Genomic DNA, 20,849 nt, shown 5'->3' with positions numbered 1-20,849 from the left:
GTTATCTTACTCTTTTTAATGAATCTCTACTATAATTCAGAGAATTCCCTTTGTAGAATTCTGTAGAATTGGAAGTGCTGTCTACTTTTTACATGGTTAAAGTGTGTGTTCCTGTGAGCTAATATAAAATAAGTATAAAATATGAAATGAATACAAGTCTCCATTCTCCAAGCACCCAGATGTGATAAGAATATCATGTTATAAACTTTGCAATGCAGTACAAACTATGATAAGAGACAGTATTGTATTTCTTATCTGTTTTACAGTTCTCCCTTTCTCTCCTCTGACGTTTCTTTTGCGCAACTTTTCCTTATACGTCTTGTAAACTTATTAAAACCATGCTAATAATAATATTATGAGATTGTAATATATTATCCCGGTAATACTAGTATGCCGAGTAATAATTACCTGGCATCCTATATTTTCCTGGTACTAAATTAACTAATTTACCATTTTAAATAACATCTGTCGAACTGTTCTCTCCCCGTATGATATTCAATACTTATCGGGTGTTTATTGTTCTCATTTCTAAAGATGTCTAAAATCGGTATTAAATGTATAACATACGCATCATCACCACTAGTTCACACTGTTATTATTCTTACAGCTAGTAGTCAATAACTACACTATTTCAAATACATTACCATGCACTGTAAAAATTAAGTTGAAAAACAATAGTTTAACATTAGATACACAGCAATGTGTTGTCACGTATGTGTATTAAATAATGAGTATTGTGCTTCATAATAAGTCAGTAAAGTACAAGCTTTATTGATTTTCAAGGATACTCCAATATTCGGTAGACTCTCTGGGCACAGCGTAATGTCTTACACATATTAATGTAGCTATCTTTAGAATTGTAACAACTTTTTTATTAATTAAAGGTAAGATTCTGTAGAAATCACACTCGCTATAATCTCTTGAATATGAGCTCTACTGCATGCTGTCTCCTACTCAAGGTCCAAATACCATGTCTGCAGTGATAATAGGTAGTACAGGCATCACCTTACAATTGGTAAATTTGGTTAAATACACACTTTAACAATAGTTCACACCCCTTAGGCCTTATCGGCTTATCATAGAATATATTATTGTTACAACACCCTTTATCACCTTATTAACAGAGACTAGATTGCACTGGTAGTCTAGTTTACTGTATATCACTTAATTAGCGTGCTAATAGGAACTGGTTATCATATCAGTGGTTTTATGGACGGTTCCGACGGCCAGTAAGAGTACTAAATTGAACAACCACATATCTTACAGAATATAGGTCTGAACTAGCGAGGTAGGACGATGTTTAGTAGAGATAAGATAGTAGAGTTTGAGGTGCAGGATGTTCGTTACCCCACCTCCAAGACGCTGGATGGGTCTGACAGTGTCCACACCGACCCCGACTACTCTGTAGCCTACGTCACACTCACCACAGACAAGGGAGTCTCTGGGTACGGGATAACCTTTACTTTGGGGGCTGGAACTGATGTGGTAGTTAAAGCTATTGAGCTGCTGAAACGTAAAGTACTGGACAAATCACTGCACGACATCTTCACTAACTACCGAGCTTTTTACCGGTCCCTGACCCAGGACTCCCAGATGCGGTGGTTGGGCCCTGAGAAGGGTATTGTGCACCTGGCAACCGCTGCGGTTACTAATGCTGTGTGGGATCTGGGAGCTAGACTGGCTAACAAACCACTGTGGAGGTTTGTAGTTGAAATTCCCGTGGGAGACCTGGTGGCTATGATAGACTGGAGCTATCTGAGTGATGTTATCAGTGAGGACGAGATAATGGAGATGCTGAGTGAGGGTGAACATGATAAGGAGAAGAGGATCAAACATCTGGAGGAGAGAGGATATCCTGCTTACATTACTTCTGTGGGGTGGTTAGGATACTCTGATGAGAAGGTCAAGAGGCTCACCAATGAGAAACTCAGTGAAGGCTGGACTGCTTTTAAGATGAAGGTTTGTGAGCTCCTTTCATTGAAGCTCTTGAGAAAACAAGATAATTTTGTTACTTTCGTTCCAGGGATTGGCTCTATTAATAAGTGTAGATTAATAGATTAGCATGGCTTATAGAATCAAAAACTTTATTTAACAGGTGGGTATAAGCCAAGAGGACGACATGAGACGTGCCAAGCTGATAAGATCTCTTATCGGCCCTGATAACAAACTTATGATGGATGCTAACCAGATATGGGACGTCAAAGAAGCAATAACACGAATGAAACAACTAAAGAAGTATGATCCGTACTGGATAGAAGAGCCCACATCTCCTGATGATGTAGACGGACACGCTCAGATCAGCATGGCATTAAGAGAACACGGAATCGGAGTAGCCACCGGGGAAATGTGCCAAAACAGGGTCATGTTCAAGCAGTTCCTGAAACTGCACGCCATGCAGTTCTGTCAGATTGATAGCTGCAGAACAGGCGGTGTGTCTGAAGTTATTGCTATCATGGTACTTGCTAGGAAGTTCGGAGTTCCTGTGGTCCCTCACGCGGGGGGAGTGGGACTGTGCGAACTGGTCCGGCATTACTCTATGATTGATTACGTACTGGTGTCTGGTAAGATAGATGATAGAATGTGTGAGTATGCTGAGCACCTTCACGAACACTTCACTGACCAGGCTGAGATTAAGAATGCTAGGTATGTACTGCCGTATAGACCGGGATTCTCTTGTGAAATGACAGAATATGCGGTAGATACATTCAGATTTCCTGATGGTACATATTGGAACAATTGAGCATTAAAAAACCCGCTCACTTAAACGGAACGTTTTTATGGTGTACCTACTGATAGTGAAATTACATTATCTATACGGCACGGGGTCTGGGCCGGCGACCCTGTTCTTATGATTAAAATGAATTATGTGACTTGATTAACGTTTATACACTCTTACATCTTGGCCTTTGATTACATTATTATAGTATTATACAGAATTCAAATAATGGATCGATCGTTTATCTACACTTACTACTTAGAACTATGTAATGTTGTAATTGAATATAGAGATGTTTAACAATTGGGACGCCTGAGACGGTCATAGCCTGTAAGCGTATATTGTGTGCGGCGCGACCACAATTATGTGTTAAAAACACGCCAAATATATTTCAGCACTGTTATAGCGCGGCTTAATGCATGATAAATTAATAACAAACTTAAAATGTGTTAATTATGTCTGCTTTCATCGATCATGCGTCCAAAATCAAAAAGAAGATGTTTAAACTACATGAATTAGCTCTATCCCGGCGTGAAAGCACATGGTTAGCTGAACTACATTATCAAGTGGGACTATCTAGAAAACTTTGCTGAAATGGAATGGATATTGACCATTAACAGCTTCAAACGTTGCGTATTTGGTGTTGCCAAAGTATTAGTAGACGCTCTTACGGGCAAAAAGACGTGTTTTCTGCTACGAGTTTAGAGACCTAACCGCTTATTGGACACAATAGTATGATGTCTAAGGATCAATGATATGTTCAGAAGTATAAATTTGGCCTTATTAGTCACGTGCTATACTAATGCGCGTTTTAAACTTTGACAGTCTATTACTCTAAGGCAAATAAAGTAATTATATTCATATTTTGTCAGCAATAAGATCACATTGTTTTCTATTTGGTGTGAAAATATGAGCTAGAACGGACATAATCTCGCTGAGTTATAGCTGTTTGAAATTTATGATGAACGCGCGGATAACAATTGATAACAACTAAATGCTTTTGCGCGTAGTGCGCGTCGAAAATTTGGCAAAAACGCTTGCGGAGTGACAATATTCAAACTTCGATAAAGTATATGAAGTGGGTACTTCTCGGAAAGGAAAAATTAAGGCAAACACGATGTGACTATTTTTGGGTTGATTTAATACAACTGCAAAAAATTATTCAAACTTTTGTATCACGTTGCGACCCCCACGGTCGTTTCTGACGATACAGGGGGAGCCGCGCACTTCGTGCGCGGCGGGTCATACAACGTATGACAATCAAACTTCAAGCAAAAAAGTTAACGGGTGATACTCGTAAAATATCTGTTCCAACTCGGCGCGCGTCCTGGTAGGTTGTAAACCTACAAGCAAAAAAGTCAAAATTTTTACCACTTTTTTGGATTTTTACCCCCAAAAAAATAGAGAGATTTTTCAAATTTTTAAACCATCTTGTGCGGCTGTGTTTTAGCTATCTCCATGCAAGTTTTGCCGACATGCCAACAAAATTAACTTGTTCAAAATATCAAAAAACATGGTTTTTTGGCCTATTTTTTGCCCAAAAATCGGTTTTTTTGCGATTTTACCCCCAAAAAGTCAGTCCAATAATCTTAAAACCACTTTTAATCGATTCTACGGTCAAAAATACGTATAGTAAGGTGTATCTGGGTCCCTAGCGTATCGAGCAGACAATGCCCGTAAGAGCCTCTACTATATGTCGATTTAATGTAAGACAGTAAGACACTTCCCTACAATAATTACGTTTGCGTTGACATTTAATTGACGATGTCAATTCATGGCAGCTCGGCGCGGCACAGTAGTGCATCTCGCCGATCTATCTAGCCAGGTCGCTGTGAGAAGCCTTATTGAGTGCGCGGCGCGACACAGTAACGCATCGCGCTACAACGTTGACATGTAAATATTGTATTGAAATTACACCGTACTATTGTTATCTATGTCTAAACTTAACCCTTTTTGGTTTTCGCGTTATGTGTGTACATCATTTTAGCAGCTTCCATTAATTGCCATTGAATTGCGTCCTTTTGTTTGTAGGTTTATAACCTACCATATAACCTATATGGAACAGATATTTTGCAAGTATCACCCGTTAACCTTTTGCTAAATGTAATTACAAATAAATATTGGGAAACGTATTTGATTCACGATGTCAATCCTTCGCAGCTCGGTGAGGCACAGTGGTGCATCTCGCCGATCTACGAGAAGAATTATTGCGAGAAGAATTATTTGATGCGCGGCGCGACCCAGTAGTGCATCGCGCTACAAGAAACGTATACATTTATAAATGTTAGTAATCAAAATAAATTTAACATGAACATTACATCGAATTGCGAATATAATATACGATGTATAATAATTGATGATAGAACAAACCACGTTCTGGAATTCAATTTTGCCGAAGCATAATACACTTATCTAGCATTAGCGAAAAATGTTTGTAAAACACGCCGCGCACTAAGTGGTGGTGAGAGACTTTTGTAAAATCGGAAATCGAGCGTTACAAATTTATTTCTCATTTCTGTGCAACTGCATAATGTGATGCTACATGTGTGGTCTACTGGTAACATCCTGTATGAATTTTGGCCGGGTTCATAACCATAAAGTGCCGAAATAACATGATCACTTTGGTCTACCTGCTGTGAGGTGTCTCAGCAGTACGAGGTTTGTGAGTCCATCGAAACCATAATGTTAGATTTGGAAAGTGGACAAGCCTGTGTAACACTTTTCCTTCCACAGTTGAGGCACTTCCCCATTTAGAATACAAAGATTAGTACATTTTAGCTTATGATTAATATTATAGTTTTACCTATAGTTTACCTAGATTGGTCATTTTGTGGTCGACCCTATGTCAGCAGAAGTTACCATTGCTGAATTTTCTTTCTGTATTTATTCATAATTCAAATCATAACACACATGATACAACTAACTTCTGACTTCAGTTTAAGATTTACTTTTGTCTAGGATGGAATCAAAATGTGATTGGTTTAATCCACCACTTGCTCTTCAAATGTTGGTTGTTTTTCTTGGTAGTCTTGTAACAAGATTTATGAAACTATGTGATCCTGATGTTGTGTGCTGGGATGAAACACATTTTGGTAAATTTGCGAGCTTTTACTTGAAATCTGAGAACTATTTTGATGTCCATCCTCCTCTTGGTAAAATGATGCTGGCATCATTTGGAGAGATGTCTGGATACAATGGAAGTTTCTCATTTGAGGAATCAGGACAAGAGTATGGAGAGACAAATTACTGTGCAATAAGAGGATTTTGTGCGTTACTTGGTTCAATTGTCCCTCCTTTGATCTACTCAGTTGTCCATTCACAGGTAAACTACTTTTCTCATAAGCTTATACATCAAACTAATAACTATCAATAATTTACTCTTCTTTGATTCTGCAAAATTTTGAACTATTAAACTTCAGATTACTGATCGATGGCACGCATTAACTGTAAAGCACTAACCTATTAATACTATTTTTTACAGATTTCTAGAAATGCTGGAATCATTTGTGCATGTCTACTGATTTTTGACACTGGCTTGATTACTTTGACACAGTTTATACTATTAGAGTCGCCTCTTTTCTTCTTTCTTGCAGCTGTTTTAGCTATGCATCAGCTAACAAGGTATTATACTTCTTCTGATTGAGTGCTGAAAACCATTTGTTTATCACTAAGTTTATCTCTAATCTGCATCAATATAAATCAGCACAAAAAAATTTCAAATCATATATATTATGAATTATTTGCAATGTGCATGCCAATCTGTAGGTAAGCAAGATGAATTTTTAAAAATAAATCGCTGATCTTAACCACCCTCCTCAGAAGCTGTGAAATTTATAGTTGGTTTTGGATCTGTTTCATGGTGATAGCTGGGGCATCTGTCGGTTGTATCATCAGTGTCAAATATATTGGCGTTTTCACGGTCCTTTACATTGGTTTCTTGGTAAGTCAGCCAAAACATCTCTTCTGGTTTTTAACTATTTATGATTTTGCATCATTTTGTACTGTTTTAGTTATGTTTATGTTTTTTGCAGGGCTACAACTGCTCAATATTAATCCGAATTAACATCAGGTTATAGAGGACATTTGGAGGATGATTTCAGACAATAACTACAACCTTAAAGACGTTGCCATCTATTTTGGTGCATTTGCTTCCTTTTTCATTATACTACCGGCTGTTCTATACATCCTATTCTTTGTTCTTCACTTCCGCTTCACACTGAATAGTACTGATGCAGATTCTACTTACAGTCCTGCCTTTCAAGCCAGGTATAACCGGGAAATTATCAGTGGTTGTGATAATAGTAATGCAATCTTTTGATCTATAATGGAATAAAGCTGCTTGAAATATATTTAAATCATGTGATTAGAGGTATAACATAATAATAATACTTAGTTAATTAATACCTACCCAAAGTGCTATTGATATGTGAGGAAAATGATATGGCTTTTTAATTAACGTAATCTGGAAATTTAAATGACTGGAAAAGTAACCTTGTTTAACAACTAAAAACTAGTTTGATAGGTAACAAAGTTACAGATGTCAAGAACAGCCAGTACTTGAGCTATCAGAACACAGTTCGGTTTAAGACTGGTAATTTCCTGCTCCATTCTCACCACCTCACCTATCCGGACATCGGGCTAAATCAGGTAATATTAAAAAGTGGCTTCTAACAAATAATATTTATAAAATATATTAAAAAATTATAATCTCACCACCCTTAATTTTAAAACGTTCTAATATTCCCTACTCTTCAAGGTGACAGGGTATGGACACAGAGATGAAAATAATAAATGGGAGGTAGAGAGATGTCTGAGTACTCCAGGTTATGGGGACTCTGTTATTGTATCTGGTGACATGATCCAGCTCCGACACATTGCTACTGGGCGATACCTTTCAGTTTTACCAGATGTTGCTGGGGTTACTGACTTAGCAGACAATCGAGTAGGTTGCAGGTTGCATTCTTTCTCATGTTAGATACTGTACATGTATTATTGTCCAAATCATTCCGGCAGATTGTTTATACCATTTAAGGGTGGGTTGATTGTATATCCGTCTATTTATTGTAGTATAATGTGTACCTTTTCTGGTTATTCTACTCACAATTTTCACGAAATCCATTGTCAGGTCGTAACAACAGAGACTAGTGACCTTAACAGCTGCCTTCAAGTAACAACGTCCGATCTCACTCACAAGTTTAAGAAGATAGAGACATTTCAAACAGACGTTGTAATGTTCAGTCTAAACAACAAATGTGCTCTGAAGATTGGGAAGAAGAAACTTCCCGAGTACGGAGCGAAACAACTTGAGGTTTGTACTAGCTTTTTAGCGCTTTAGACTTTGTTTTTATAGCTCCATCAACTATACGTGGAAGTTTAAAATCTGCGTATATTATATAATAAGATGCTATTTACTAATTAGTAAAAGATTCACTTCATAAACATGTGATAACATAGCACATTGATCAGGTAACGTGTACAAGAAGACACGTACGCAACCCTGCCTTAGTGCACTTCACTCTAGAACACAATATATCCCCGGTTGAAGCTGATAATGTTCAGGGTATCCTGCCGGCTGGGTTCTTTAGCAAACTCTACGAGATGCAGGTTCTTAATTAATAATTGAAGTTAACAAGAATGTAATATCATCATACATTAAATAAATCGTCATTAATCGTAATTTTTCATGAATTATCCTTGTACATCAGGATGTAATTGATTCGGTATAACCTCACAGTTCCCCATTACAATTGCTAAACCACTCCCTACCACAGTGGGCTGTGAGTGGGGGTCATGCTAGCATAGGGTATTTTAGACCATCACACATGCCCCTAACTTTGTTTCTAAGGTAATTTGGGTACAAAAATACGATTCCAATCATTTACAGGGCCGAAAATGTCTCAGAAAAAATTTTTGGGCCGATTTTGAGCAATCTTGTAGTCCAAAAATAGGAGGCTGATCCCAGGAAAAGTTGTTTTTTTAGAGGTTTAATCAATTTTAAAGCTCTTTTATGAACTGTAAACGAAGGACAGCTATCTTAGGAACTCGAATCTTTTTGAATTATGAAAAAATATTGATCAGAACAAAAGTTGTGCCCATTTATATGACCAAAATTTTCTGAAACACCAAAATTGTTCCTGTTATTTTCAAAAATTTCGTTTAAAATCACGATTTTTTGGATTTTTATCAATTTTAACCATAATAATTGTGATATTTTGATTTTTCATCCATATGCATCTGGTCTAGGATGCAAAAAATGCCACAAACATGGAGAATAACTAAAATACGTCAATTTAATAGCAAAATTGAGCTCATAAATTATCTAAAAATGCAGCAAATTTTACCCAATTTTTGAGTTTCTTAATTTTGTAAACAGAGTTGCCCAAAAGTGCCCAAAGTGATTCTTATTGCATCTGATAGGGAATTGTCTAAGCTTTCTGATGATACCATGCATTATACCGAACTATTGCAAACCAACAACGATTTCTGTCGTTAAATACCCCAAAAATTGCCTAAAATACACGCCATAAAAAAGGCGCGGTCAAAAATCAGGTGAAAATGTTAAAGTCACACAGTTTTTTTTAGATGGCTGAGTATTCTTAAGTACTATACTATATTTCAATTATTAAAAACTGCCTTGATCAGGCATTTTAGCCCAAAATAATAAATATTAGGCAATTTTTGGCTAAAAAAGTCAAAATTTCTTGACAGTGAAAAATGCTATTTTTTCACGCGACGCCATTTTGGCATCTTGCAAAGTTTTTAATTACGGTTTCTTGCATGAAATCGGGCTAGCGTTTTACAATAAGGAAAGCTTATTTTCAAAGAAATTTAAGAAAGTCGATTTTAGGCCTATGCTAGCATGGTAGCCCACTGTGCCTACCCCAGATAAAGATGCTGGTGACGAATAACGCTCTCCTCCCCTCTGAAGAGGAGCCTTCCTCCCGACCCTGGATGTGGCCTGTTAACTGGAAGGGTTTGTGGTTCGCTCTCAGTCACCAACATGGTGGAGTCTACTTTCTTGGTGGGTATTTTAATGAACATAGTTCCAATCTTCAATGTCATGTTATTAGTCCTACATCTCATAATGGTAACTCACACCCAGTCTATACAGCATAGCCAAATTAACCAGGCCACGGCAGCTTTATGAATATAGCTAATAGGTAGAAATAGTTAATTACAAATATAAGTATAACAAACATTTGACATACTGTATTGTATCAATCGTAACACCGGAAGTTCAACAAGTCTGTTTAATTGACAAGACTTTACCCGTGGCCCGCCTTGCTCCTCTTGTTTCCTACACAGTGTTTCTGTTGATTAGATAATTAGTTGATTAGTTGAGTTCGATCTGTTCACTGAGCAATGCATCAGGTGTGAGCTTAGCCCCTCTGTAAAGATAAAGCTGTATTACAGTGTATGCCATGTGTATTGCGCAAAGTGTATGTAACAGCTGCCTATCATAATTTGTAACGTGGATTGAAATTAGCTGTGAGCGTTTCTACAAGATCTTGATGTGTGAAAATATAATTGTTGAAATTGCGAGATTGTGTTACTTGAGGTGTAGATGATTATGTTTTACAATACTTGACTTATCAAATAACGGAGTAGTTCACTGTTTATTAGTCTCATGATTGAAATACTGATATCTGGATATTATAAAACTTTTAATACTTTCAACACTACTATATAACAAATAATTTGAGCCTGAAGATGGCGTTGACGCCGAAAATTTGCCCTTACTCCTAACTTCCTTGTTTCACTTGTCCTTGTCTCTTCCAACCGGATAATATCCAGATATCAATACTTGACTTATCATATTGTAATACCGACCGGGTATAACAGGCTGTTTGAGTAACGGTTAAAAGTGAATCTATTCTATTTAATGATTATATGTCCTTTGATAATAATTTTAAATCTATGCTCAATGATTTCTACGCTTTCAGGGAATCCTGTTATATTCTGGACAAACTTGGTAATGATATTCGTGCTCCTGGCTATCAACATAATACAAGCTTATTCGCAACTCAGGGATAGAGTAAGTTGGGATTCGATTAAAATTACATTAGCTTAAAATTGGATCAAGACATTAAATTTCAGAATCATTTTTGTGAGATCTAGAAACTTGAAATATATGATACTTGAAGTCTTGAAGTGTGAACTTTATATTAATAACTAACTCACCCCCCCCCCTCTCAGGAGTTACCGTACAAAAAAGCAGAGTTGTACCAGTCTAACTGGTACCTGTTCGGGTACCTGCTTCACTACCTCCCCTTCTACCTAATGGGACGCATCCTCTACTTCCACCACTTCTACAGTGCCTTCATCTTTAACTGCATGTTAACAGGGGGTGTGGTGGAGTTGCTGTTAGCGGGCTGTTCCTCCGCAATGCGCATCAGGGGCGCGCTGTTGTTGGTGATATTTCTGAGTTTTATAGCGTTCGCACCATTGGCGTATGGTATACCTGTTGATGAGGATCATAAGACGTACGGGTACATTAAGTGGTTTAAGTGGCTGAGTACTTGGGGTTTTTGAAGTATGCTATGAATTGTTAGATTTGCGATGATGATAATTTGATTCTTAGGTTAATTGTAATTAGGATTAGATTAAATTAATTTTGTTATAATATTGAATATAGGATTGATAATAGTTTTTGTTCGTAGAATTTTTTGTAAATTTATTTGACCTAGATTGCCTAATTTTTGATGGAATGTGTTTGTACAATATTTCTATTTTTGATATTTTATTTTCATTATTCAAGTACATACTAATTTAGAATTATAACCTTGCTTTTATTTTCATGTTGTAAGATAATTTCTGTAGAGCAGAGCGCATGTAAAGTATAGTAACTTTTCACAGTTTCCGTTCATCCTCGTGAGTCTTATATTAAATGTGTTTAATTCAATTGTTTGATCATTTTTCATGAGTATCATTTAAAATAAGCGCTGTATTCTATTTTGTACACTTTATCGGGCTTTTGTTTGAGTTGACATACATTTTATCGCATGATTTGTAATATAATGGCTGTGACGTTTTGCATAAAAAGGATCGATAATTTACTGTTGAGTTCTTACTGCTTCAGTCGTTAATTAAACATAATCTTTTTTCTTCTAACAATTTAAAGTCGACTGCTTGACACACAAAATTACCATTGTATCTACTCTCTCTGCGTAAGTTTTAAATATTTTTGCTATCCTAGCATCCTGTCCCTGATTGTATAAACTAACGTGAAGTAACACCACCACCAGCTAAGAATGGCACTGTGGGTAGACAAGCACCGTCCCACTTCCCTCTCTAAACTAGACTACCACAAGCCCCTGGCGCAGCATCTCAAGAGACTGGTGAACGGGGGAGACTTCCCCCATCTCCTGGTGTATGGACCTAGTGGGGCGGGGAAGAAGACAAGGATCATGTGTTTGTTGCGTGAGATATACGGGGCGGGGGTGGAGAAACTGAGGATAGAGCACCACACCTTCACTACTCCTAGCAATAAGAAGATTGAGATTAGTACTATCGCTAGTAACTACCACATCATGGTTAGTGAAATTACATCTAAAACTCTAATCCCTTTAGCAACAATTCTATTAATTTGTACTAGTATTATTAGACAAGAGAATTAATGAGTAGTTAATTAGTTAATTAGTAGATAATCCCCCATTGCCCTCAGGTGAACCCCTCAGATGCGGGTATCCACGACCGAGTAGTTGTTCAGGATCTCATAAAATCAATAGCTCAGACCAACCAGCTGGATTCTGAGAAAATGAGGGAGTTTAAAGTGGTCGTGCTTACTGGTACGTGTTGCTCTATGATTACAATATGCTGCCTACAAAATCATGTGGTGACCGTCGAAATATCTTTTAATTTCGTTGGCTTCTTGCCAAGCTCTGCCATTGTGTTCAGTCTTGATGGTGACCACAAACTTGGGGTAGTGACCACAAAGTTGCGGTCACTACTGATCATATGTTATATAAGAGAGGTGACCAGTGACTGGTCACCTGACCAACATGTGACTTGTGAGCCACCTTTATTGTCAGGCCCGCCAAGTTCCAACATCTAGCCACCTCCAATTCTAAGCTTTTAGTACTCACTTCCAATTCCAAGTTTGACGTTTGTTATTTCTAAGACGCTGATAGACTGACGAAGGACGCGCAGCACGCACTGCGACGCACTATGGAGAAGTACATGTCCAAGTGTCGGGTGGTCATGTGCACCAACAGCATCAGCAAGATGATACCTGCCATACGGAGTCGATGTCTAGGTTTGGATTTAATACCAGTTAGAGCTGAGTTGCTCAAATCTTCTTTGGTTGATTATTGTAGAAACACTGCGATATTTAAGCGTGCGGAAGATGAGTTACTTGGATTCTAACAATAATATCTTAACCCTGAAAATGGTGGATTTTTATTTGTATCATTTTGGAATTTCGGATATAGATAGTTAAGTTCTCAATAGTTTAAAACTCCATATTTCAGGTATCCGTGTTTCCGCTCCCACCCCTGAAGAAATAAAAACAGTTCTCAGTCTTACCTGCAGGAAAGAAGGTTTTGCTTTAAACTTATTAATAATTTACCTATAATTATCATTAATAATGGGTGTATACTATAACTTAAAGATTTTTTTTCGAGGCTGCGATTCAAGTTCAAGACAATGAGACAAGCGATAAAAAGTAAAACTATTAATTATGATAATATTGAACGAGTTTGGTTCAGATTGATGCTACAAGGCGAACGACCAACATTGTACTGTAGAAAATATCAGTAAATGTGCGTTTGCTTACTCTATTATAGTAGTTCCAGTCCAACTGAAGGGCAACATAACTAATAGTTATTAATCTAACACTCATGTCAAAGTACTACTTGATCGTTATTAGGCTTTTTTTAAAGCAACCTTAAATCTAAATGTATGTGCCTGTCTTACTCTCAAGAATGTATCTTATATTTTATTTTTTTTAATGTGTTATCAACTACATTGTTCATTGTGTGAGCACAGTTAAAGTAGTCAGTACTCAATATCGTTCACATTTCTTATTTCTCGCAGAAGTTCTGTAGGAATTCAGTGAGCATGTTCCCATTGATGTAATCATGAGTTTTATCAAGGTTTGTGTCTGAAGCATACTTATCGTATGCTCTGGGCTCCTGCATAAACTTCCCCACTTGTGGAGCGATGAGAGATAGCTCAGCTGACAGCCAGAACTTCAGAACTTTAAAACGAATAGGTTCGCAGAGCATCTCTCGAGCTTCCCCGATAGTATAGGTGTTGAGGATGTGCTCGAACTTACTGAGATACTCCTCTGCGATTCTACTTACTGTGCCCTCCTCCAGGGGGATGAAGTAGTCTGACTCTGAAAAGTATCTGTTGTCTGGTATTCCGTCGTTAGTAGTAAAGAACCCCGTGCATACCTCCACAGAACAGGCTCTATTATCCTTCAAAATAGGGGGTATATCCGTGCCGTTCTTAGTATCCACATGAGCAGCGAATATGGTGTGAACATAGTCTGAAGTTCGGCCGGTCACCAGGTAATATACCTTCATCACATACAGTCTTTCGATCATTTCACGGTGCGCCAGGAAGTGTATTTCATTCTGCTTAACTGTTAAATCATATGCGTCCTTTATGATCACTCCATCGGGCATGATTGCATCTCTCATTTTATTGTACAGTCTCAAAAACTCCTGGTTCCAGTGAGGTGAGTCCTCCATCCTATACCGTCTCTGTGAGCCCCCACCCGACCAGTAATCTTTATCTCGCTTCATCTTGTAGGGGGCTTTGTTAGCAGTGCTGATCCTGGGTACACCCGCTTCGTCCAACTCAACAATTATCTTTGACTTTGTCTTTTTTCCTGCTTTTTGCTTTTTCGAGGTTTTCTTCTTACCTTTCTTGGCACCATGACAAATGTCCACAAATATCAATATTACGAGAAAACAGAAAACAAACCGTTTAAACGACATTTTAAGATGAGAGTACAGACCTCAAGCTGAAGTTTACAAATTTGATAGTGACCTCCTTCTTGCATTGGCGGACATTACCGACAGTAAAATGCTTACTAATGGACATCTCTTCATTCTTGAAGCGATGTTGTAAATCTTGACGACTGACTGACCCTCCCTTCGATCATTTTATTTTGGCCCCCAAGTTCAAAAATTTGGTATAAAATATGAAGACTCCTCAAAAATGAGCAAAATAGAGATGTCACAATTCATTCTCAAACGTGTGTAAATATACCAGATGCAAATTTTCCGAAAGTTTTACATCTATAAATATGGACAGTTTATCTTTTTGAATTCTGATGTCATTCAAACCATTGTGCTATATTTAATGGAAATTTATTGAGTTAACTCATTCCATTTTAACTTAATTTAAAAGCATGATCACCACAAATTAAATATTGTGCTTGCCAAAAACCAACAGAGTGCTTCCATTATTTTAATGGATTGAATGGTAAACACATTATTATTATTATCATCCTAATGGATTTAACGGTGGTTCCATTTCTCACAAGGACCTGAACTTATTGAGATACTCCTCTGTATCTCCACTTACTGAACTGTGGGTTCTTACTTTCTGTGATGTCTCTAAAACAGGGCATGCTCCTAGTTTGTCTTGTTCTTTCTCTTCTTGATTTGAGTGAAACTGCTAAGAGCAAGAAGGAGACCGCTAAAAAGGGTAAAGCTCAAGCCAAAGACGAGTTAGTTGAAGTTGAACGTTTGGCCCCATATGTTTCTAAACCAGATCTGCAATTCTGGTCCCCAGGTGGTCGCATGTGGGAATGGGACAAGAATCTACATGACCCCTTCAAAAACGAGGAATGGCAGGAATTGTTCAATGAATTGTATGACATTTTAGAGGCTAACGATTATTCGGAAATGGCTCCAGAATACTTCTTTATTCTACAGAGTTGGATGGACTATGGGATGAGGATCACGTATAAGGCAGAAAGTGAGTTCACCTCCACCCTCTACATGGCCCACACACTCACTGAGTACGGACGCAACATCCCCCCTATCATGGGGGACCAGTGCAACTTGAGGGAATGCTGTGATCCTGTGATGAGCTTCGATTGGTTTTCACAAATCGAAATCGATGATCTTCTTAACATAAACCAACCCTCGGATTTGGAGAGAATGTTCGACGAGTTCACTAGCAAGGTGAAAAGCCTATATTCCACCTTCTCACCTGAGCATGTGAAGGCTACTATGTGTAAAGAAGTTCACATCAAACCAACCAAAAGCACAGTCAGAGAAGCAATCACCAGCGTGGAGGAAGAATATGCTGATTTCTTAGTGTCTCCTGGAATGAATGGGAGAAGGAAAGCAATAAATAATCTAAAGAACTTACACATTGCTACGACAGGGAAATTACTCCTGAATCTGATAGAATCGATCTGTAAAGATCAAGCTCAACCAGTTGTAGTATAAGATAGTGACTTTTTGTATTTACCGGTCCATTTTAATGCTGGCATTGTTTAAATCTTAGTGATATTAGCTTTCTTGTATCAAAAATAAATTATTTTGCTGATTTATATTAGTGTAAAACAATTTTCCTTTTTGTTCATTGATAAATTGATAAGCAAACACTTTTATTTTTATTTTTAAAACTGTCATTGTAGTTGATTAAACAATGCTGAAGTAATAATTTTTTTTCAGTGGCCTTGCCTCACGTTACTGACCGATATCTGTAATAATTGCAAATAGAGTAAAATGTATCTAAGAATCCTAGATAAATTGTGGAAGGTCAGGATTTAATACACCAAACAACTCACAAATAACATCGTCGTACAATTATTATATCTTTGAAAATAAATACATAGTATGGCCTACTGTAACTAAAGAAGCTCACTAACCCAAATTATACGGCCAAAAAATGTTATGAAATTATACATGTCTGTAACATCAAAAAAATCTATTAGAATTTATAATTTATGGTATGTAAATATCAAGCACAACTATTTACCTTGTTTACAACCACTGTCAGCAGTTCTCTTGTATCTGATAGCTGTTCAGTAGTTGCAACATCATTCAACCGCATAATTCATAATAAATTCATCACGAAAGGATAATAATAACCTTGCAGGTATTTGGTCGACATTTTGGTGCTGTTAAGCAAATAAGCCTCAATTAATCAATCTGCGATTTAGCGATTACAACTAACCTTGATTCTCCTGCAGGACTCACTCTGCCCCCTGAACTTGCAGACAAGATAGTGACACAAAGTGAGCGTAACATGCGCCGCGCCCTGCTCATGTGTGAAACATGTAAAGTTCAACAGTACCCATTTGATCCCAACCAAAACGTGGACGACCCGGACTGGCTAACATTTGTCAAGCAGACCGCGCTGAAGATAATAGAGGAGCAGAGTCCTAAGAGACTACTGGAGATCAGATCCAGGTTATACGAGCTACTAGCTCATTGTATACCTCCAGAGATGATATTCAGAACTCTAGCTGATGAACTGGTGAAACATTGTGATGGGAACCTACAGAGGAAGGTGATACAAGCGGCTGCTAATTATGAGCATAAGTTACAGTTGGGTAGCAGGGCTATATACTATTTGGAGGCGTTTGTAGCTAGGTTTATGGCTATGTATAAAGGTTTCATCCAGGAGGCTATCATGGACTTTGATGATTTCGATTTTGACGAATCTTGATGAGCTGTCTGGTTGTATACCGACTAACAAAATTTAGGACGTGACTTGTGTAGTCCAAATTTTTATTCTGACATTCACTGTTTTTAAATTTCATTTTGAATCTTATAATCTTGTTAAATACAAGAATTTTTTCAATGGAAATTATTCTTATTATAATATAAAATCTTAATATGTGACATGTACCTATTTATTGCTATGGACTATTAAGTCGCTGAGTATCATTTACGTTTTTAAAATATACTAGACAAATTCAAATTTTTAGCTCAGCACAAAATCGGATTGAAATCTGTGCATTAACTGCAATACAATAACATTCCAAATGAGACTCTAACCAGTACAATATTAGTTCCTTTGTGGACAAAATTCAGTAAATATTACAATTTGTTATTGTTTATAAACCAACAATAATTATTGATCATTAAGTTACCCCTCGTAGCTAAATGACGTTACCCCTCTTCCCTCTCCTCCTCTGTATCTTACTATCAAGTTCGTCCAGTAACTTGTATACAGACCCTGAACAGGAGAGTTGCTCTGCACCCTCCCCTGGAGACTCAGGGACAGCGGAGACCTCTGGAGACTCAGCTGGGGACTGTGGGTGTGGTTCTCTGAAGCGAGATACTAGTCAGACTAGTAGTATTCCAGGTGAGTCAGGTTGAACTCTTTTTGAGATGGTATCATTTATATTGACCAATGACCATTCATTATTCAATTTGGAACTGTTTGAGTGATGAAGTTTGGTTCACGTTGGTACAGTGTGGAGCAAAATAGTTTAGGAGATCCCTGGTTTGTTGGTACAAGAGAAGAGCATCAGACCAATACAGTGACGGTAAAGCAGCTAAAGTGTGGAGCTTGTACATGGGGGGAGGCAACAAAAGAACAGCTGAGTACGGACCCTTACTGATAGACCTCCTTCACAAACACAATGTTAAAACAGTGCTGGACGCAGCTGCAGGGACTGGTGTGGACAGTATCTTACTCCTCCAGTCTGGGTTTAAGGTTACATCTGTTGATCTCAGTGAGGAGATGTTAGCTGAGGCTCGCAGAGAGCAGGAGAGGAGAGCTGATGAGCCAGGGTTCAAGGAGTGGGAAATAGGACGAGGTGATTGGTTGGATCTAGTGGAGAGCAGTGTTACTCACCCTCCTGGAGGGTACGATGCTGTTATCTGTATTGGAAACTCTTTCGCTCACCTCCCTGATCCTGCCGGAGACCAAGCTGACCACAAGCGAGCTATATCTAACTTTCACAAGCTGCTCCGACCTGGAGGTGTCCTTGTTACAGACCACCGGAACTATGATTATATCCTAGAACATGGTACTATACCTAACACTGCGTCCAGGCTGTACTATCAGGGAGGTGACAGGATCCACAAGATAACCACTAAACTAGGCACTAAAGACGGGGTTTGTAATCAGATAACACTAGAGTATGAGATAGACATTACCGGGTACTCTGATGGGTCTGATGATGAGATTAGGACCAAACAAGATGGGACTCAGATCCCCATTAGCAGATTCAGCTTATCTTATTATCCTCATAAGAAGGAACAGTTTGTTGCACTGCTGAAGAGCGTTTTTGGGGATGATGCCAGGCATACTTTGTTACGTGATTATAAAACTGATGTAGAAGACGAATACATTCCTAGCTACTTTATTCATGTTGTTGAAAAGATAGGTGGGGTATTAGGCTGGAATACTGTATCATTTAGAAATTGAACAGTCTACAACATTTACTAATTTTCTCTCTTATACGATTGTTTTGGAAACAATAGATTTTTCGGAGCTCCGATTTCCCCCTTTTCGTGAATTATGTATCAAAAGCCTTTCGTTAAAGTTAAACTGTCACTTAATTGAACGTGTTGTCAGGGGAGAATACAAAGCCACTTGTAGAAGATACAGAGAGTCAATCAAGTACTGATAATATGGTGCTCATATCAGGTTAGCTATTTTTATTTTCTTTCGTTTTCTCGCCGTGAAATTCTGCTGTTCATTACTATACCTCGACAACAATTAAGAAAACTCTAAATATGAATAAACAGTTTAAAGATAACATCATCTGTTACATTGTCCAAACATTACAGGGGGAGTATTCAAGATGGGAACTGACTCACCTATTCTATACATGGACGCAGAGAGCCCAGCTCGAAACGTCAACCTACCTGACTACTACATAGACCAACACGAAGTAACCAACTTTCAATTCTCCGAGTTTATCAAACAAACGAATCACGTGACAGACGCTCAGAGGTTCGGCGACTCGTTTGTTTTAGAGGGTTTGTTGAGTGCTGAGGAGGACGCTAAGGTACAGAACGTGGTACAAGCAGCACCCTGGTGGCTGCCAGTGCGGGGAGCCTCCTGGGACCATCCTGAGGGGATTGACACTGATATCACTGACAGGATGCATCACCCTGTAGTGCACGTGTCATGGAATGATGCTAAAGCTTATTGTTCCTGGGCAGGTATGTACACCGCATTGGACTGATTGGAGCAGCTGAAATATTTGAGTGTGGAATTTAAACTGGATGGAATTATAGAACGACGTGCTGATGTTGCTTTCGTTTTGGCTAGTCTGCTTATATTTGTTAATTTAAATCAGTTGCTGTTATTTTTTTTGTTAGTTAGTGAGTAATCTGTTTTGTAGGTAAGAGATTACCAACGGAAGCAGAGTTTGAGAAAGCGTGTCAAGGAGGGAAGGATGATAGCTTGTATCCGTGGGGAGATGATGAAACAGTTGGAGAAGCTCACCAAGCTAACATCTGGCAGGTTCGTTTCTATCTTGCTTATTTGCTTGGTTTTTGTTAAGCCTTCGGAATTACACTGCCACGCCCTATTTAATGTACCGGGATTAAGGAATGGACCAGATCTGGTTTTGTCCTCATTGTTTGTATGTTAGACACTTCTTCTCCTTGTTCCGATGCAGGAATTGATCGTGGATTGAACCCCGACATGATTATTATCGATGTAACAATCGTAAAACATTACAACCATCCCAGGGAAAGTTCCCAAAAGAGAACACACTAGAAGACGGCTACAAAACCACCGCCCCAGTGGGCTCCTACCCTGGTAACAACTACGAAGTGCACGATCTGATAGGGAATGTGTGGGAGTGGGTAGAGGACTGGTGGACTACTCACCACTCCCCTGACGGTGCACCGCCTCCCACAGGGCAGGAGAAGGTTAAAAAAGGGGGCTCCTTCATGTGCACTAAGCAGTATTGTTATAGATACAGGTGCCCTGCCCGGACTAAAACAAGTGCTGATACTACGGGTCTTAATGTTGGGTTTAGGTGCGTGAAGTCAGTGTGAGCTGTACATTGTGTGAGATCAGGGGGAGGGGGAGGGGGAGGGGGAGGGGGAGGGGGAGGGGGAGGGGTAGGGGGAGGGGGAGGGGGAGGGGGAGGGGGAGGGGGAGGGGGAGGGTGTTTTAGTTGCATGGGTTGATTAGCTACAGGACTTAAGAATTAAAGTTCACCTGAATTACTGACTTTTGTTTAACA

At 38.5% G+C, this 20,849-nt stretch overlaps 5 protein-coding genes across 8 annotated transcripts in view; all 5 read left to right on the top strand.

Moving 5' to 3' along the window:
* The first annotated feature begins 1,264 nt into the window (after window positions 1-1,264).
* On the top strand, window positions 1,265-2,949 carry LOC134826668 (mitochondrial enolase superfamily member 1-like). The gene is made up of 2 exons (XM_063839133.1): window positions 1,265-1,959; window positions 2,096-2,949. Exons 1-2 carry the CDS (start codon window positions 1,297-1,299, stop codon window positions 2,738-2,740), a joined length of 1,308 nt encoding a protein of 435 aa, XP_063695203.1. The 5' UTR covers window positions 1,265-1,296; the 3' UTR covers window positions 2,741-2,949.
* A 2,723-nt stretch (window positions 2,950-5,672) lies between these two features.
* LOC134811720 (protein O-mannosyl-transferase 2-like) lies at window positions 5,673-11,378 on the top strand. Of its 2 annotated transcripts, XM_063818752.1 has the most exons (11): window positions 5,679-6,038; window positions 6,198-6,337; window positions 6,536-6,656; window positions 6,786-6,982; window positions 7,231-7,363; window positions 7,473-7,658; window positions 7,842-8,024; window positions 8,183-8,320; window positions 9,602-9,737; window positions 10,660-10,751; window positions 10,913-11,378. In XM_063818752.1, the coding sequence occupies exons 1-11, from the start codon at window positions 5,721-5,723 to the stop codon at window positions 11,246-11,248; spliced, it is 1,980 nt and encodes a 659-aa protein (XP_063674822.1). In that variant the 5' UTR covers window positions 5,679-5,720; the 3' UTR covers window positions 11,249-11,378. The 2 variants fall into 2 exon arrangements, with proteins under 2 accessions (XP_063674823.1, XP_063674822.1); XM_063818753.1 differs by lacking the exon at window positions 6,198-6,337 and having other exon boundaries at window positions 5,673-6,038.
* The window catches only part of LOC134811722 (ankyrin repeat and SOCS box protein 3-like), a 28,064-nt gene continuing 17,603 nt past the window's right edge, over window positions 10,389-20,849 (top strand). Inside the window, exon 1 of one of the 3 annotated variants that reach the window (XM_063818756.1) lies at window positions 10,389-10,419. The gene's annotated coding sequence lies outside the window, so the exon portion shown is untranslated. The remainder of the gene's footprint in view (window positions 10,420-20,849) is intronic. The other 2 variants (XM_063818755.1, XM_063818754.1) reach the window with 2 other exon arrangements.
* Window positions 10,394-17,576, top strand: LOC134811723 (replication factor C subunit 3-like). Its single transcript, XM_063818757.1, has 6 exons — window positions 10,394-10,420; window positions 11,963-12,249; window positions 12,381-12,504; window positions 12,837-12,971; window positions 13,186-13,254; window positions 16,878-17,576. The coding sequence occupies exons 2-6, from the start codon at window positions 11,968-11,970 to the stop codon at window positions 17,354-17,356; spliced, it is 1,089 nt and encodes a 362-aa protein (XP_063674827.1). The 5' UTR covers window positions 10,394-10,420; window positions 11,963-11,967; the 3' UTR covers window positions 17,357-17,576.
* LOC134811269 (uncharacterized) lies at window positions 17,794-20,680 on the top strand. Its single transcript, XM_063818043.1, has 6 exons — window positions 17,794-17,998; window positions 18,168-19,028; window positions 19,220-19,291; window positions 19,435-19,812; window positions 19,995-20,116; window positions 20,347-20,680. The coding sequence occupies exons 1-6, from the start codon at window positions 17,797-17,799 to the stop codon at window positions 20,656-20,658; spliced, it is 1,947 nt and encodes a 648-aa protein (XP_063674113.1). The 5' UTR covers window positions 17,794-17,796; the 3' UTR covers window positions 20,659-20,680.

This window comes from Bolinopsis microptera, chromosome 2 (assembly GCF_026151205.1).
Source record: "Bolinopsis microptera isolate Bmic1 chromosome 2, MBARI_Bmic_1.0, whole genome shotgun sequence".
Taxonomy (NCBI): domain Eukaryota; kingdom Metazoa; phylum Ctenophora; class Tentaculata; order Lobata; family Bolinopsidae; genus Bolinopsis; species Bolinopsis microptera.
The sequence above is the reverse complement of the archived record's forward strand: the minus strand, read 5'-3'. Positions and strand labels throughout refer to the sequence as shown.

Coding starts and splice junctions, on each gene's coding strand:
- LOC134826668 (XM_063839133.1), top strand. CDS start 1,297: ATGTTTAGTAGAGATAAGATAGTAGAGTTTGAGGTGCAGGATGTTCGT. Junction 1,960..2,095: donor GGACTGCTTTTAAGATGAAG/GTTTGTGAGCTC, acceptor TTTATTTAACAG/GTGGGTATAAGCCAAGAGGA.
- LOC134811720 (XM_063818752.1), top strand. CDS start 5,721: ATGTTGGTTGTTTTTCTTGGTAGTCTTGTAACAAGATTTATGAAACTA. Junction 7,659..7,841: donor CTGACTTAGCAGACAATCGA/GTAGGTTGCAGG, acceptor ATCCATTGTCAG/GTCGTAACAACAGAGACTAG. Junction 10,752..10,912: donor ATTCGCAACTCAGGGATAGA/GTAAGTTGGGAT, acceptor CCCCCCTCTCAG/GAGTTACCGTACAAAAAAGC.
- LOC134811723 (XM_063818757.1), top strand. CDS start 11,968: ATGGCACTGTGGGTAGACAAGCACCGTCCCACTTCCCTCTCTAAACTA. Junction 12,972..13,185: donor CATACGGAGTCGATGTCTAG/GTTTGGATTTAA, acceptor TCCATATTTCAG/GTATCCGTGTTTCCGCTCCC. Junction 13,255..16,877: donor TCTTACCTGCAGGAAAGAAG/GTTTTGCTTTAA, acceptor ATTCTCCTGCAG/GACTCACTCTGCCCCCTGAA.
- LOC134811269 (XM_063818043.1), top strand. CDS start 17,797: ATGACGTTACCCCTCTTCCCTCTCCTCCTCTGTATCTTACTATCAAGT. Junction 19,029..19,219: donor TCATGTTGTTGAAAAGATAG/GTGGGGTATTAG, acceptor ACGTGTTGTCAG/GGGAGAATACAAAGCCACTT. Junction 19,813..19,994: donor AGCTTATTGTTCCTGGGCAG/GTATGTACACCG, acceptor TCTGTTTTGTAG/GTAAGAGATTACCAACGGAA.